This window comes from Crocodylus siamensis, chromosome 1 (genome assembly GCF_052110815.1).
Source record: "Crocodylus siamensis isolate JL-2025a chromosome 1, ASM5211081v1, whole genome shotgun sequence".
Taxonomy (NCBI): domain Eukaryota; kingdom Metazoa; phylum Chordata; order Crocodylia; family Crocodylidae; genus Crocodylus; species Crocodylus siamensis.
In genome coordinates this window covers 130,686,790-130,705,352 of record NC_143395.1, presented here as the reverse complement: position 1 = coordinate 130,705,352, position 18,563 = coordinate 130,686,790, and the positions used below count along the sequence as shown (strand labels likewise).

The 18,563-nt window shown below is 43.5% G+C and overlaps 1 protein-coding gene across 1 annotated transcript in view; it reads left to right on the top strand.

Moving 5' to 3' along the window:
• The first annotated feature begins 310 nt into the window (after nucleotides 1-310).
• Nucleotides 311-18,563, top strand: part of C1H6orf118 (chromosome 1 C6orf118 homolog) — a 35,114-nt gene continuing 16,861 nt past the window's right edge. Inside the window, exons 1-5 of the mRNA XM_090042744.1 lie at nucleotides 311-741; nucleotides 4,226-4,348; nucleotides 7,812-7,871; nucleotides 11,428-11,552; nucleotides 13,471-13,529. Of these exons, the coding sequence (XP_089898870.1) occupies nucleotides 424-741; nucleotides 4,226-4,348; nucleotides 7,812-7,871; nucleotides 11,428-11,552; nucleotides 13,471-13,529 (685 nt within the window). The 5' untranslated portion in view covers nucleotides 311-423. The remainder of the gene's footprint in view (nucleotides 742-4,225; nucleotides 4,349-7,811; nucleotides 7,872-11,427; nucleotides 11,553-13,470; nucleotides 13,530-18,563) is intronic.

The window sequence follows — 18,563 nt, the reverse complement described above, 5'->3', positions numbered from 1 at the left end:
TATTTTCCTTTCTTTCCCCTCTACCCTAATCTGTGCTGCAATGGTCAGTTTTCCATGGCAGACAGCAAGGAAGGAAGGAGCCTTGCATATCTTTTGGATGGTGTGGAAAAGACCCACAGAACTGAAGTTCAACTTTACACATCAGGGCACTTAAACCTTGACAAGCTTTATAAGCCCCAAAGGAAATTAAAACAAGGCTACTGGGACAGTGCCAGGAAGACAACACATGTTGTGACTAAAAAAAATCTATTGCCAGCCCAAAGTGAAACAGCCAGGAAGATAAAACACACTTCAGCTGAAGTCTCCTCCAGTGCCACACTGGTTTCAGCATGGTCCAAATCTGCCTCTCGTACTTATAGATGCCTTCAGCCCCCCCTGGGCAGTGTCCCAGTAAATGCCTCATTAGTTTCCAGTCCACTGGAAATGCATTCGAAAGATACCAAAAGCAAAATACAGGATGGAACTAACAGACTTCGTCTGCCACTTAAAAAAGAAGAGTTAGATGTACCAGTGATGAAGGTGCTGAAACACAGGCCAGTTAAGAACAGCCGACAATGTTTTGCTGAAGTTGCCAAGGACAAATACCAGTTTATGCCTTCATACTTGGCGGGTCTGACTAGAACCGATCAGTTTAACAAGTTTCTACGCTTCCAGAGGGATATTATTGGAAAGCATGATCTGCTAGAGAATGACTTCACTGGGAGCAAAGCGTCAGAGCAGCATGAAAGGAAGTTGGCTAAGGTAAGGAAAAGTGTCTCAATTACTCAATTACCAGAGCAGTGGGGAAAAAGTCCCCAATGTGAGCGATGACAAATCACATCATTGTGATGAGAGAGCCATAGTTTATCTCCAGGGAGGGAAATTAAGATATTCAATTAATAGAAATTAAAGCTGGAAAAGACCTCTTGGTTCTTACTGGGACAACCAATTAGAATTGTTTCTCCGTGCTAATGCCTAGTTAATACTGCTCTAGCAGGGAAATATGTGGCAATTGGCATGTGAGAGAGTCATTTTTCCAGGGAGTTGGGTCCCTTGATCCTTGCTATGATGGGCAAAGAGAACAAATGTGTTGTTGGCCATGAAGCAGCTATAGGTTAATGGCCTGGAAGTATCTATCTATTTGACCATGAATGACATGGGATCTTTCTTTGGAGCCTTGCATGTTGGCTGAGAGTGGTATTGCTCTTCAGTTCACGCTGTTGTGTCTAAGATTAGTGGCTAACAAATTGATTGCTTACTATGATTTGCTCTGGGCTACAGCTGTGGAACGTGTGCACAGGATGACTGCAGCTGCGCACTGTAACTCAGCTTGAAGAGGAAGAACGTTTGGATGGTGATAGGGCCAGCTGGCTTGCATCCAGCCTTCAATGCAGGTTGTCCCTCCCTCCAAAACAGGCTTTGATTAAACATGTCCCATTTCTGCGCACATCTGAGAATGAAGCACAGATTCTCTGCTGCAGTACAGAATTTTGTTTGCTCTCTCTCAGACCAAGACAGCTACCAAATACATTCCTGTTTGCTCTGTTGCACACAAGTCTGCCAACACTAATTACTGTATTCTTGGGTAAGAGGTTTCAGAGGTCTCTAAGGATTAAAGTCCCCTACTGATAGAGTACTCTAGCGATGGTTCAGTGGGACTGCATACTGCTTAGTTGTTTCTGACCATGGATGCATTGACTCTGAGTTGCTTTTTCCTCCAGTTTTATCCACATGGGTCACCAGGCTGAGGTAAGAGAGCTGTATGGAAAGGAATGAATACTAGCCTTCTAATAGCTGCCTGATTATAGATAGGCCTGACATTAAGATGTCTAGAAATAGTATTGATGCCTTATTCTGAATGCTAACCTTCCCGGAAACTCTATTATATCAGTTGTATTAAAAAGAACTTTCACTGGCTGGAAAAGGTGGTCACATTGTCAACAGAATAAGTCAGAGACATTACATCATTGTGAATTGGGCACAGCTGTGACTGAAAGAGGTTTGTCATCATTTGAAATGAAGGGCTTACAGGCTATTCATAGTATAAAGGCAATAATAACTCTTCCCATGGCAATAAAACCACAATTCATCTGTTAAAATACATTTTGCATTAAAAATGCTAATATTTCTCTCTGCTTTACCTGTGGTAGATTAGAGCATTACTAGTATCTTTGAGCAAGCTGTGTAACAAAGTTGTTTGTGGAGTTTTAGGAATAAGTTAGCCAAACACTTGCATGGGATGATTTGGACTGGGATGTTCCTTCCAGACTTACTTTTCTATGTACAATTCTATGACAAATGTAAAAAAAACCCCTAAAAACCAAAACCAAAAAAACCAACAAGAAACAAAAAACAAGTCCCAGAATTTGCTTTTTGCACCTTTATTTTTTCAAAAACCTTGCTTTAGCTGTACTGAAGTGTATGCTAGCCAGCTGTACAAGCAAACTTTGGTCTTTGATCACATCTGAATTTTTTTCCTTTAAAACTTTATTTATGAGGCGTATATGTATCATGTTATCATCTGAATATGGATGAGAAGAAATAAGATACAATTAAGTGGGGGAGGATGGAGTAGATGACCTGCTGGATCTTTTTCCAACCCTAACATGTAAGATTTGGAGGAGCTATCCATGTCAACAGTCACAAAATATACACTTATAAAGGTTATATTCCTTGGCAATGACTAGCTTATTTTTCCTACTCCCCAGGCTACCAATTTTCTGTAAGGAATGAAATGAGGGATTCTTAGGGGTAGATTCTCAGAACCTGTGAATTGGTTAGATTTGTTGAAGTCATGTAGATGTTTAGGTGTATCAATGGTGACGAAGATGCACCTCCTTTACCATTGGTTCTCTGACAAGAGCCCCATTCTTATCTGACAGATGCATGAGCAGTGAGCTCTCTGCTGCTGCTGCACCCCACTTTCTGGCTGTCTGGGATCCACTACTAGTTAGAGGTATATGGACTTAGCCCAGCATCTGGCCTCAACCTCTATGCCTCATACTTTGAAATGTAATAATATGCGAAGGCCTAATTTGCTAGCTTCCTTCCACAGCACTTCCTAAGGTTCCTTTTTTATTTTTCCTTAGCTATCATGATAACCAACACACATGCTTTAACTGAGCCTCTGACTGTTGAGCAGGGTCAGGTTCTCTAGGGTATTTTTCACCCTATGAGCCATACTGTGGGTGCATCTACATGTGCATTTACGTTGCATTAAATTACTGCGTAGTAAGTTACTGCGTGGTAAGCAGTTTTTTGGGCTGGTGTCTTCACTTGCTGTTGTTAAAGTGCAGTAATGCTGTGTGTGGACTGACATGGGACTAGTGTCAGTCCCAAGTCAGTCGATATACACAGTGTTACTGTGCAGTAAGACATCTACATGTGCATTACTGTGCAGTAACTAATTGGGTATAAATTTGATACCTCCATGATGCAGGTGTCAAACTTACACCCAAGTTGCCTTAAGTTGTCATATTCACTGTGCACTACGGGCATGCATGTGTAGACATGTTCCTGTACGGCACAGTAATTTTGGTTCCTGTGCAGCAAACGTACACATGTAGACATGCACTGTGAGTACTTTTATGGACTGATATCACTGTTTTTGACCTGTGCCATCTAGAACCAAGTGGCAACTACATCCAGGGGTGGACCTGTATAGCAGTACAAGAAGATAGCTCTGGTTCCCTGCTGCCCCCAAAAGCCCGAGTCCTCTGTGGAGCCTAGGCAGTGTGGCACAGCAGGTGTGCCCCAATATGTCCCATATGGGCAAGGAGAAGGCACAGGAAGGGGGGGCCCATCTACTGCTGCCATTGTCCCCAGCTGACCCTCTGAACTCGACACCTTGCACATCTGCTGCTTGCAGCCCTTGGCTGGAGTGGGGCAGGAGCACCTCTGAGGCTCTGGTCACCCCTGGGTCAGGTAGTGGCAGCAGGTGGGTGCCCTGCTGGAGAGGGGAAGGGAGGTGCTACTGAGTGATGGAGCGAGGGGGTGCTATGAGCAGGGGGAATTCACACCTGCTTCAGGGACTCCAAAAAGTTCCAGGCTGCTGGTCTATTCATTGTGGAGGGATTGTGGAGGGGGGAGAGGGGGAGGCAGGGAAAGGCAGCTCTGGGAGCAGGTTCACAGCCACCCCTATAGCATAAATTACAGTCCCTGCACCCCTTCTTTTCAAAATCCTAGATTGCCTGTGACAACATCCAACACATGTATGCTGTAGTTCTCAATCCTGCTTTTCCTATAGGATCTCCATCAAATCTGTGATTGTGATTGGCCCCATTTCAAATACCTGAAAGTCTTCAGGGATGTGTTTGAGGATATTTGCAACAGCTCTTTGATATTTGGTGATATTTTGAAGGAAGTTAAGGTAAGAGACCTCTTGGGGGTTATCACAGCATGATTTGAAGATTCCCTAACTGCTATGTTACACATGTACTAGTGCTACATCTTACGCACTCCAAATTTCACCAGATTAACTCACATAGCTTTATGGAATTAGTTTGCCTATCCCTTTCTGGATTACCAAGAATGAAGTGTCCCCTTCTTGACTTCAGTCCACACCTGTGTTATGCCTTCCTCTGCTCCAACAACCTCAAATAAGTTATTGTTTTGCATAAGTACATAAGTTCTCTGCGCTGTGTCAGCATTGCTGGTAGTCTTCTATAGAGTTTAGATTATGGTTTGGACTGGGGTGATCCTGCCTTCAGGCAGGGGGTTGGACTAGATGACCTCTGGAGTTCTCTTCCAGCCCGACTTCTTCTCTATGATTGTCTCTGAAGTACCATACTGGGTCAGACCAGTGGTTCATCTAGCCCAGTATCCTCTTTCTAGCAGCAGCAATAATAGATGATTTAGAGCAGGGCTGTCCAACTTCTAAGGGGCTGAATGTCCTGTAGGCCACACAAGTATGAGCCACAGGTCCCAAAGATGCACACTGGGTATATCCCCCTCCCTGCCTTACAGTGCACATCCCAGATGCCCCCAATATTTAACTGCTTTTTTCAGCAGAGGCCTGCATGATTCTTTCCTCATTTATTTTCTCTCCAGCCTCTTCCTTTCTATATTGTCAATGGTGTGAAAAAACAGTTTGCCAGTTCACCTACTTGGCTAACAACCTGAGGGGACAGAAGCCTATTTTGCTGTCTTACCGTCTCCAACTGTTGCTGTGTACATGGGGAGAGAGCTCATAGAAGGTGCTCCACTGGGGAGGGCAGCCTTTTTGCAGACATCATATGAGTTGGAGATAGGGACTTGAAAATTTATGGCAGTTAACTAGATGGCCTAGGATGATTTGACAATGGGTGTGGACATATCACCTATTTATTTCTGAGAAACAGCAGAGCAAACATGACATATAGCATTTACTCTGAAGGAAATGCTGTTCACTGGTGTAAAGTTACTTCTGAGAAACTCAGACATAAAGTTATTTTAGAGAAAGTCAATCTGGTGTATGTATTGTGTCCTCTGCTGTATCAGTTTCACCCCAGAGAAGCCATTTGCTCAATGGAAATGGGCTCTTTTGCCACCTACAGGCCAGGTACACAGCCTGTTATGGATAGCTAGCTTAGGAGAGCTTACTAAATTTGCTGTGGAGGATAAATTTCTCTGGGGTAAACATGTTGTATGTCTGTACCTGGTATCTCCAGCTTTAATAGGTATAAAACACCTGCCAGTAAGAGGGACTAAAAATCCAGAGTTTCTTGACATCTTAAACTCTGATTGTACTAGTTCCACATGCAATATACATTTTTTCTTATAATGTTTTTAGTACTTCCAATTCATCTTCATTAGACTGCCACTCTCCAGTTTCTACATGTCCTTTCTTTTTTTCATAGGGGTTGCTGCAGAAGAGTTTGTCACTGATATTGGAGGGGTATCATGTATATGTTAGGAGATGTCCTCCATTTTCCCCTTTTTACCTGCCTTCAAGCAGAACTGCCAGTCCCAAAGCTGTGATTTATTTTTTTCCAGATGGTTACTGCTGATTCTGCTGGTGAAATCACAAACCTATCCAAGTTGTCCAATGTTTCCATCAGGATTTTATGCAGTTTATGCTATTGTAACAGTGCCTCTAAAACAGGAGTGGCCACCCTACCACAAGTGGCATGGACAGCCTCTGCGTATGTCACAAAGCAGATCCGGGGGTGGGGAGGGTAGGCAGCACAGTAGGCAGATAGGGCAGGAAGCAGGAAGAAGAGCAGCAGATCAGACCAGGAGCACAGGTCAGGAAGCAGAAAACAGAGCAGCTGATGAGGCAGGGGGAGGGGATTAGAGTGGCAGTCAGGAAGTGCAGGGCTCATTGGTGGCATCCACTCCACTAAACAGCACCCTTCTCCTCATTGCAATGCTCAACAGGCTGAAGGGAGGTCTTGCCATGTGTGACATGCACACTTCACTTTATCTAATATACATGCAGGGATCCGGCAGGATCTAGTTAGGGGACTTGGGTTCGATTCCTGCTTCTTCCACTGAGCCTCCAAAAATGTCAGAACATGTTTGACCTCTTTTATCTGAAACCAATTTGCATTATCTAAATTAAAAAATTTCATCCCCATTTCATTATGTAAACAAGAACCTAATTTATGAGGCATTTCATGTAGGGCACACTACATTGTGCTTTGGGGTTTTTCTTCTTTGACACTTAACATTCTTTATGAAGCCATCACATCTATTGTGGCTTGATCACGTTCTTTGTGGCCACCAAATCTATTTTTAAGGTGGCCATAAAGTCTAGGCTGGACATTTGTGATAGAGACTCTAATGTGGACCTGAATCTAAAAGCGCTGTGAAGAAAAATGAGTTTCATGTTCTGTTCTGGACACAGTGGGTTGGTGCATCAACACAAGATGTTTATTGCGGAGCTGACTAATTTGCTCGACAGTAACATCTTGGTGTCTACAAGTGTGCCCCTACTGGGGCACAGGAAACTAATAAACTCCATAGCAGGGTAGTACTTGTAAAAATACAAGTACTACCCTGCTGTGGAGTTTTTTGTGTGCAGCAGTGCACATGTAGATGCTACCCTGGCTGGTTGAGACATAAGGGTCCTTCAGTTCAGGGGCTACTCTTATGCCCCAGCTAGCCCCTTCAAAGCACATTGAGCCAGGTCAGAGCAGCTCCAGGCTGGCCCAAGCTCCCTGCTAGCCAGAGTTGCTCCAATTTGGCTCAACATGCTGTGGTCCTGAGCACATATTCAAATGACACACCTGGGAGTAATAAGGTCTAGATCAGTAAGCTCCAGAGTTTTTTGCTTTGCATTAATTGCATGTGTAGACAGGACCAGTAATTGCACTTCTGCTTCCCAACAGCTGGCAGAAGGCAAAAAATAGAATAACATCCTGGAGCATTGGCAGGGAGATGAGGAACTGATGATGGATGGGGTGGATGGATAGCGATAGGGATGACAGCAGTGGTAGCAGAATGCCTTGGGCTCAATATAGCCTCTTCTGAGCTTTGCAGCACCCTCCCCCTTAAAACCTGCCAGAGCCTGAGCTTGGACATCCTCCTAAAGCACTGCAAGACTTTCCAATTTGGGAAAGAGTTTAGCAAGTAAGGCTAGGCTGGGATGCTGATTAGGGAGCTTTTGGTTACCCTATTTTATTCTAGTTGCTTTTATATCTTGTTCTGTCTATTACTAAAAGCTGTTCTGAGCCTTTTTGGGGAGGAAGGATGGCATATAAATCAAATAAATATGCACAAGAGCAGAGAATGATCTTGAACTTGTAGACCACATTTTCTGGTGATGAAGTAAAGCCAGGCTTTGTCATCTCTGAACAAAACCATGTGGTGAGTGTTTGCTGACATCCCTTATTTCCTCTTTATTTGTTTAGAATGTATATGAGCTGTACATGGCAATACTTCTGGACTCGCTGCCTGCAACACAATACAAGGTAATATTCATGTGTCGGTAGTAATGCTTAGTTAGGTCACCAAGGCACTGTATCTTGGACTCAAAGTTTGAAAAATAGTCATTTTTTACTTGTGTCCAGCATGGAAGTTTCCTTTAATTACATGTGTGCTCTCACCATTTGTAATGTTACAGAAATGTAAGTGTGACAGGCTAGCTGGCAGTGACCTAGCCCAGGGCTTTAGAAAGGGCAAAAGATGATTGGAGGACTTGGGATTCCCTTTCCTCACCAATCAGGCCCCAGAGACTCACCTCCTATGTCCCCTGATTGGCCCCTTGGGTCACCTGGAGGGGGATAAAAGGGGTAGCGTGGGCTGATTCAGGAGAGACCAGCAAGGAAGGAGCTTCACAGAGCTGGCAAGAGCTGGGCCAGCAGGACAGGAGCAGTTGCCCCAGAAGAGCCTGAAAGAGCAGGACCTGCAGGCAGCAGTGGGACCCTCAGCAATGTGGCATGTGGCTGGCAAGAGAGGCCCCCCACTGGGCTCCAGGATCCAGGCTGCAGCCAGCAGGAGAGGCTCCCCCGCTCCAGCCGGGATCTGAGCAGTGACCTGAGAGGTTCCCAGCTCTTCTTCCAGCTCCTCCAATCAGAGGCCAGGCAGCTCGACATGAGGCTGGGGCTTCAGGAAGGTCAAGACCCCTAGCAGACTAGAGTAGTGCCACTGTTGGGAGCTGTATGGTAACATTTTTGCCTTCCATGTGGCAGGTCTGGGTTCAAGTCTGAGCTGAGGTGACTTGGGGTGAGTGAACTAACAAGAAGCAAATCTTCTTGCAGTGGAAAGGGGCCATTGTGCTTTCTCCTCCTCCAGGTACCTAGGCCCTAAATTTCCTTGACATTTGTATTTTGTGCCTTTTTATATTTCACCAACCCGTATTGTTTGTTCTGCTGTTTGTGTTTTATATTTTGTTAACCCTGTTTTTTGTCAATGATTGTAAGTGTCTAACCTTTGTTGAATCCTGCCCCCTTGGGGCATTGTAGTGTCCACTATACCCTCTGACTTATGCCTGTTATGTTCCCGGTATTCAAAGGTATATGGTTAAGTCCCCATTCATGGTCTGGCTCTGCTTTATAAGGGGAGGAGCGTCCCTACACCTCCCACAGCGCTTGTACATGTGCTTGATCCCTTCAATTGGAGAGGGGGTACCTCTTGGAGTACCGCCCAGGTTATATAAGTTACTTGGAAATGTATAGTCCTTGATTATTTGGTTCTAATTATATAACCACATTTTGAACCTCTAACAATGATTTGTGCTTATTTTTTATATGAAGATCTAATGTTTGCTCTATATTTTATTACTTACACAAGCTTTGGCTACACAACCAGTAGCAATGGAAACTGAGATGATAGATTTTTAGGCACAAACACAAGAGTTGATCAAAAATAGCATGAGCTGAATATGCTGAAGCTGTTCACACACACACACACACACACACACACACACACACACACACTACCTTTATATTATACACAGTCTATTACATATATACATTCCTGGGGACTATAGCTATTAAGTTAATACTGCAGAGTGTTTGTCCTGTATTAATATATGTTCCATTTTCTTTTTTAGTGAGGGAAGGGAATTTGAACTGACTGAACGCCTCAGTGGCGTTTGTAATTTAAATTCCAAGTTATTTATCACTAACTCACTGGTCTGAATCTGTCCCAGTTGGTAGTGAGTGAGGATCTGCACCATCTAATTTGTATTGGTAGTCTCTGTGAAACCATTAAGTGGTTTCACTCCAGGTCTTGGTGAACATACATCCGCTTCATACAGAATCACCTTCACAAATGGGAGGAAAAAGATTCTGAATATCTGTCAAGCTGCAGTTTGGAAGCTCTGTACAGGAATGTTTTGAAAACAGTATGCTTAAGGCACAAAAAGCAGGGAAGTTGAAGTAAGGAAAGGTCCTGTTCAGTGGCTTTTGGGGCAAGCACATCTAAATGTTAACTTTAGTGTTTGTACTGGAAGTTACATAGGGCCATGTAAATATTCCACTAGCCATTCTTCTGTCTAGTAAGGCCAAATTGTGCTGCATAGCCTTGAAGCAGGAGGAGAATTCCTCTTGTATAGAGGAACTCTCTATTAGCATAAAGCTGATTTAAGTACAGGCAAAGCCTCACCATTTGTGGGGGATATGTTCTCGTATCCCCCACGAATGGTGAAATCCAAATCCCCCGTGAATGGTGAATCCTGCATTCATGAATGCAGTGACCCTAGTGGCTGAGGGGGGGCACAGCTACTCTGGCATTGGTGGGAGCACTGCAGCAGTGGCAGGAGCCCAGTGGCAGCAAGCACAGAGCTCCCGAGGAGGTCCTTTAAGTGTATTTTAAGAAGTGGGTTTGGCATTTGTGAATATTTGAAACCGCAAATGCTGAACCTGCAAAAAGTGAGGGTTTCCTGTACCTCCACCAACTTTTGTACCAGCCACATCTTACTCCTAGCAGACAGGGAAGGAAGTGGCTTGTCAGAAAGTTCCAAAATGGGCATAGAAAGGAGTCAACAATTGCCCTGCTTCTCCCTCAGCAAATGGTAAGTCTGTAGTTCTAGTTTGTGCTGATTTTTAGAGGTTTATTTTACATTTATGATTTTTTTTTGAATTGCGTGCATGAAAATCCTATCTCTGATGGACATTTTGTCATTTATTTCAATGGGATAAGGATTTTACAGCTGGACATCCTCTCCCATCCTTAATGGCTTTCTGGACTGAGTTGTGTTGCTTTGTACATTCGATCTGCTGAGATCACAGTGGAAGGTAATGGTGAACCTGGCACCATGGACAGAAGTGAACTTGTACCTTGTCTCACACCACCAATACACTATGCAGTGGCAAAGCATCTAAGGAATTATGTCTAGGGTGACCATATGTTCCAGTTTGCCCGGGACAGTCCTGGGTTTCAAAGGCTGGTCTTAGGCAGCTTGGTGAAAATTAAAACAAGCATCTCAGAATTGCAGGCGTGCAGGGTGCAGTCCAGTGGGGAGGTTGAGTGGCATGGTGCATCAGGCAGCTCCACTTCCCCAGTGGACTGCACTCATGCCCCTGCCCACTGTCCTTTGACACTGCCTGCAGCAGTGCCACAGACTTGCAGAGGTGGGGCGGGCAATGTCCCAGATGTCCCAGTTTTCCTTTTGGTCACCCTAATTATGTCCCACACAACCGAGCCTTCAGCTGGGTGGTGTTCTTTTCTACTAGCAGGGTGAAATGTGTATAGTTATCAGTCCTTCCTTGTGCTGGTACCAGTGTTTCCTCTACTCTTTTGAAACCTCTGTGGAATTAGAATGAGTTCTGTGGTTATTGTGGTGCTTGTTCAGCAGTTTTTTCTGATTCATAACTGGAAATGTTAACACTTCCCTGTAAAGTGCCTCATTTAGAAACTTCCATCAGGATTGATTTTCACCTAAAAATGATTAAGAAAAAGAGGCCAGGCCTTGCGTATGCAGTGAAGGGGAAAAGTACATACAAGTTCTTGAATGCTTCTTGCTTCTGCCTGTTATAAAAGTTCATGTTCTCCTATTTCACTGTTGTCTATGTAATCTCACAGACTTTGTTGGCTCAGGCAAGAGGTATGGAAAAAAGAGCCACAAAGAGGCAAGAAATAGAACAGACCAGGAGAGACATACAATTTCTTATGAAGAAAAGCAAAAGTGCTCTGGAGAGAAATGAAGAGTAAGTGCTATAAGTTCTATATTGGATCTACCTCTAATAGGTTGTATGCATTGAGGGACAAAAGTAAATGGAAGCATTCACACCTCACATTACTGAGAGTGTCTGATTGTGTGCTGAATGTCCAAGGACCCTTGTCAGTGGCCTATTCTGGAGTTCTCCTTGGGTGCGTCTCCATGTGATGCTAACTGTGCAGTAGTCGAATAATACTGTGCAGTAGCATGTCACAACACCAACAGTGTTAATAAGCTACTGTGCAGTAGCATCACTAAAAAGGTGTTTGCCGGTGCTACCGAGCAGTAATTGTGGTTACTGTGCATTGATTTAGTACTTAACTATACAACTACTAAATAAATGTGCAGTAACCACTGTGCAATGGCGTCCTGTGTAGATGCTCCAAGTATGCATCTGAAACAAGCTGGTTTTCCTTTCCTCACACAAGACACTGTTAATTTTTTTCTCCCCATATGCACCAAAACAGTCACATCCACTGAACTTCCCTGCTCCTACCCATCATTCCCTGCCACCCACCTCAAGAATTCAGAAGCTGCTGATTAATCTGATGGACTTTCGCCCTCCCTCATCTTTTATCTCTTACATCTGAGCAAGTTTGTCAGGATAAGATAACTTAAGAGGTCTTTTAAATCTACTTTGAAGTTGTTTTTTAGTTTATTACATGTGTACACTTTGCTCTATTTACACTATGCTTTCAAAACATATTTTTCATGATTCTCTACTTGTTAAGATACTGAAGTATTGTAGAGACTGATTCTAAAATAGAGGAAATGCTGGTGAACATAAGATTCTAATTAACAGTAGCTAAATATACACTTGTGTATATGTGCCTACAGAGAGAGGATACATGATAGAGTGATATGAGATAAGGTCTTAGCGGTATGAATTTGGCTGAGAAGGTTAGCATAGGATCTGTACACCATACCACTGTATAGAGTGTTTAGTTTATATGCTACAGAAAAGCAACCCTAAAACTTTTTTCTTTTTCCATCTGCAAAGGTACTTTAGTTAAGACAAGTCCAGCTGAACAGAGTTCCAGGAGAATGATGATAAACTTTTTAAAAAATGACCTAATGTAACTCCAATGTTGTGACAATTTTTGGCCTAGAAGATTTTCAGAGCTAAAGGAAATCTTGTGTTTCAATAAATGCTTAGCATGCCTCCATCCTAGTGGTATCCTCATTTCAAACCCTGCAGGAGCAGTCGTTATCAGAATTCAGAACTGTGAAATTTTTATTTATAGTTGCATAATGAGTATATAGGGCATAGCTCGTACACATACGGCAATATTTAGCTTCTCTTGACCTTTGGTCTCATGTAATTTCGAGGGAAGGGGAATTCTCTTTGTAGGGTGAGAAGAATTAACTATTTATTTCTAAGGTTGATTACTCTGTTTCTTTAAATGGCATCTACCTGAAACGTCTTAGAATTTTAAGAAGTACAGGAGAGATGAGTTAGCAAGCAGAAGGCCGGTGAGAAGGTTGAAGTATACAATAAACTAATTGCTCACTTTGTGATTTGCTTTACAAAGTGTCACATGTCTAGCTCCTCCACACATGCTGCTGGGTTGTATGTCATCGCTTCAGTGCCATAAACACTCTGTTTTCTCAGAAAGGAAGTTGCCAGTGTCATGATACCTTTTTTATGGAACAAAGGTCTAGTCAAATGATGCATCAAGACTATACTCCTAGTAGGGCAGGGATAATGAGGCAAAGTCTGGGATTAACACTAGTAAACAAGTAAACCTCAGAGCAGAATTTGCCCTATGGCCATCTGTATGAATCCTCACATGAATAAGAACTTCAGGCTTCCTTGCACTGTGTGATCTCAGTGCCAGTACATAGTATGGTAATGAAAACATGGCTGTCATCACACTAACATATTGTTCTCTTTTGTTCCATTCTAGACTCAGACACGAACTTGAAATTGAACTGTGGGTGAGCCCAACTCCTGAGGAAAAGGCAGGTAAGTAATAATCCAGTTCTGACTGACATTGAAAAACAGAACACAGTATGACTCAGGGCACTGGAAAATTCAATGTAGCTTTTAAGCCAAAACAAAACAGACATGAATGAAGAGTGCCTCCAGAGGCTGGGGGGTGGGCACTCATCGTTCATGTCTGTTTGGCAGTGGAGGCAGGGGCATGGCAGTGGGGAGTGGGGAGCTCCTGCAGGTGGTTGCAGTGGTGTCAGTGGCGGGGGGTGCGGTGGGGTGGCAAGCACTGACTGATGATTTATGACCACCCGCAAATGCTGCTGGTAGCATTGGCGGCAGCTAGTGGCGATCGGTGGTGCCACAGATGCTGCTGGTGGTTTCTTCTCCAGGTATCATCATGGAGTACAGGGCCCCTTATGGAATAGAGTAATATTTTTATTATGTTTCTTTTGCTCTGTGGCTGATATGATGCCCATAAAAGTCCATAGGAGATGTTCCATTTATTAAGGAATGTAGAAATTGCCATACTGGGTCATACCCACAGATCATCTTGTTCAGCATCCTCTGGATAGCATTAGAGGCCTCAAAGGAAATTTCCAGAAATCCTCTTTTGTCAGATACAGGATAAGCTGATATTTCATGAAGATCTACTAACCTCTAAATAGAGTCCATTAAAACAATCAGCTTCAGGTTTTATAACCCTTCCAAATCCTATTTTAACATTAACTATAATAGCTCTGCATACACTTGTTATCCATATAACTCTCCAATTTATCTTTGAAATCTTACTAAGTTATTGGCCTCAACAATGACAACAAAGTGTATTATATGTTGAGTGAAAAATGAATTCCTTTGATCAGTTTCCACTTGACTTCAGTGAGCTTTGAAGCAAGGTCATTCATCTGTTTCGAAAATGAAAAGAATATGTAAATCTAGAAGTGTCCAAAAGGAAAGCAGACTATTTTATGGTGAGCTGGGACATTTCTGAAAGCTGTAAAATGTCATTAGGCTAGAATCTAGCTTGTCAAATATGACTGCACAGTAGGCCTGTGTGAATAGGGAAGTATTCGATTTGGATTGGGATTTGGCTTATTCGGAGGACAGTAATTTGATTCAATGATTTGAAACACTAACCCCATTTGATTTGTCCAGATCAGAATTGGAGATTTGATACTGTTTCGGTGCTGATTTGGAGATTCAGATCCGCTGGGGAGAGGCAGGCACAGCTGGGCAGCTGCACGTTCTCCCGCAGCTCCTCTGGCTGTGCCTGCCTCTCCCCAGGTTGGGGGTGCTGCAGGAGTAGCCCCCATGGCTGCCCCTGCCCAGCCCTGCCCAGCCCCAGCCTCCCAGCACTTTAAAAAAAAACAAAACAAAATGAAAAAAAACAGTGCCCCACACTCACTGGCTGCAGAAGCAATGATTGGGCACTCTGAGGGCTTGCGGCAGAGCCCTCCCACACCGTGTAGGTTGTGGGGGGAGCAGGGATTCCCCCTCCTCCCGCTTGGCACCTGTGTGGCAGCTGCCCTGTCACATGGGTGCAGCATGGCTTGGCAGAGTGCCGTGGGCTGTCTGGGAGCTGGGACTGGTGGGGCTGAGTGGTGCCAGGCTTTGGCTGATACCTGGAGCCACCCCAACTCCAAGACAGTGCATGGTGCCCTACCAAGCCATGCTGAACTTGTATCATGCGGGGGGCTCTGCCACGAGCCCTCAGAGGCCCCCAGTTGCTGCTGCCAAAGCCGGTGAGTGTAGGGCTTTATCTATCTATCTTTTTTGTTTTTAAGTGCCTGGAGGCTGGGGCTGGGCTGAGGCTGGGGCTGGGCACTGTGGAAAGGCGGGCACAGCTGGAGGAGCCATGGGAGAACCTGCAGCCGCCTGGCTGTGCCTGTCTCTCCCCAGCTGATCCAAATCTCTGAATCTCTTCGCATCTTTTCTGAATCAGTTCAGAGGCTTTGGATTCAACGTGGACCTTTTAATCGTCTTCCGGTTTGATTCGGATTTGGAGATTCAGCTGCCGAATTGGGCCAAATCTCTAAATCCAAATCAAATTGGCGACCGAAGCTTCACACAGCTCTACTGCACAGTAAATTTATATTTTATGTATTTGTTAAATTTTGTATATGATGCAGACAAAAAACATTGCTGCTTCTTATAGACTGGTGAGAACATATCAATTGGTAAACTTAAATTATATCAATAGACAAAGTAAACAGTTTCCTGGAAGTTTTCTGTAGAGTTGCCTTTTGCCTACTCTGCCCTTGATATAACTAAGGCAGCTAAGTTCAATGCACAGTGAAAGACAAAGAGATAACCTTGCTTTGGCCCACACTTTCCTCTTCAAAAAAGAAAACAATATTTTACCCCAGGTTGTGTGTGAGCTGTTATCATTGCCATATTCTGGCCATTAATATGACTATATAAACTCACTCTTCTGAACAAGTTTTTTTGCATAAAAGGTGTTGTATAATCAAACATACTTCTGCTTTTTCATCCCTCAGGAAATAAAGTGGTTCAAATTCCTCTCTGATGTAGCTCCATTTACTTCATGAAATATATGCTAGGAATGCAGTTGCCTTGCTATGTTGTTTCTGCAGCCTAGTACAGGCTTTGAATTCCAGAGCCTTTCAGCTAACCCAGTAGAGCAATAATCTTTGGCTCTAGACATGCTGCAGGGCTAAAGGATAAAACAATCTCAAGTTTCAAGGCTGAGACATTTCTGAAAAACAGAGTTGTGCAAAATGAGTTAGAAGCCTTTTTAAAAAGAAATGCTTTTACTTTGTTTAAAAGGGTTGCAACTCAAAGATACTCATCCAGTTATCCTTAATCTTCCCTTTCCCACCTTCTTACTTGCACATATGGGAAGTTTCAGGTGAAGAGGAATTAAAACAAAGTCAGCAGGAGTCAAGTACCGTTTTTATTCTCCCCTTTTCTTTTATTACAGTTGTGCTGAGAGGGCCCCAGGCATGAGATTGAGGCCAAGATGTGCAAGGAACTGTACAAACCCATAATAAAACAGAACTGTGAATAATTGACTGCGGGGTGGAGGGGAGCGGGGCTTACTGTCCAAATGAAAACACTTCATATTGAGTTGCTCCCAAATGATTCTTTTTTGTGTTTTGTTTTACCCCACAGAAGAAATACGAAAAATTCGGGTTGAATGAAATGTTCTTGATTGTTTAACTCCACTTTACCCCCTTCAATTTTTCATTTCAAAACATTTTATTTTGAAAATGTCAAAAACCATTAACTGAATTTTGTTGTAATTTGTGAACTGTTGTGGTCCCCCTAAAACTGCATTTTTCCCCCAGCAAATAACATACTCTTCTGCTGTATCTCAGGAAAGACTGAAGGCTAGAAAAGGGGAAGGCTGAGAGGGGATATAATAGAAGTCTTTAAAATCATGAGAAGTGTGGATAAAGTGAGTAGGGAACTGTTATATACCAAACACCAGGATACAAGAACTAGGGGACACCCACTGAACTTAGCAGGAGGCAGATTTTACACAGTGGGTGCATCTATATGTGCACTTTACTATGGAGCTGAATAATTAGTTCTGCATTAAAGCATCACCAGGTACACATGTGCCCATATTAGGGTGCAGTAAATTAATTAACTCTGCTGTAGGATAGTAATGTCTGGGACAAGTACTATCCTATAGCAGAGTAGTTACATGCACCAAAACACACATGTAGATGGTGACATGAGGGTGCTACAGTGCAGGGCCAGGATAGAAAAGCTCCAGGTTGGCAGGATGATTCCCCAGGCCCCCACGGCCAGCCAGGGCTGCTTTATCTCAGCTTAGAGTGCTGTAGTTGTGAGCATACATGGAAACACTGTGACCGGGAGCAATAAACTCTGGTGCAAACTGTGCCAGAATTTATTGCTACATGTTAATTGCATGTGTAGATGCACCCAGTGTGCAGTTAACTTATGGAATTCATTGCCACAGGAAGTTGTAGATGTAAATAGGTTTAAAATAGGACTAGACAGATTCATGGATGACAGCTTTATTGGAAGGTATTAAATATAACAATCAGGGATGCATCCTCTGACATTCCTAAAGCAGTTATGCCAAAGAAGGTGACAGGGTTGGGTTACTTGAGACATGTCTCATTCATGTACTCTCCCTTTACAGTATCTACAGTGACTTGCTACTGTTGGAGACAGAATACTGGGCTAGGTGGATTATTGGTATGACTAAGTATGGCACTTTTATGGTCTTTGTCACTCTCTCTCTCTCACTTTCTCTCTCACTCACTCACTTACTCAGTCACACACCCAGCTCTAATAACAGCTCTTACAAAGGCAGTGTTATTAATTCTCATTTGATAGATGGAAAAAAATTAGGCCTAGAGAGACTAATTTGCCTATAGCGGTATGTGAAACAGGCCATATTTGATTCAGATTTGGCCTGAATTGGGGACAGTGATTTGATTAGCTGATTCAGATCACTGTCCCCCATTCGATTCAGCCAAATCCAAATCTGAAGATTCAGTGCTGATTCAGAGAATCAGTGATTTGGCCATAGATACAGCTTTAAATGTTTTTTCTATATACCTCAAGGTAGCAGGTGGCTTGTGAACCTTGCGATGCTGGGGCAGATGGAACATCCCACAGGAGTGCGGGAGGACCTCTGGCACACTTCCCAGCAGACCCGGAAGTGGACCAGAGTGCTTCTGGTCCACTTCCAGGTCTGCTGATGAGCACACTGGGGAGCCTCCTGTGGGACACTCCATCCACCCCAGGATCACAGCGTTCACGAGCTGCCTGCTACCTTGAGGTATGTAGAAAAAATATTTAAAGCTGTGTCTATGTCTAAATCTCCAAATCCCTCTGAATTGGTTTGGAGGGTTCCAATTCAATTGGAGAGATTAAAGGCTCTCCTGATTTGATTCAGATTTGGAAATTTGGCCACCAAATCTGGCTGAATCTGTGCCGAATTGAATCAGGGGCTGAAGCTTTGCACACCCCTACTTGCCTATACTTACCTCTTCTGCCAGCCAGAATTCTGGTGGCAAACAACAAGTAAAGGCAGCATCTGGACACATCTGCATACTTGTGGATTCA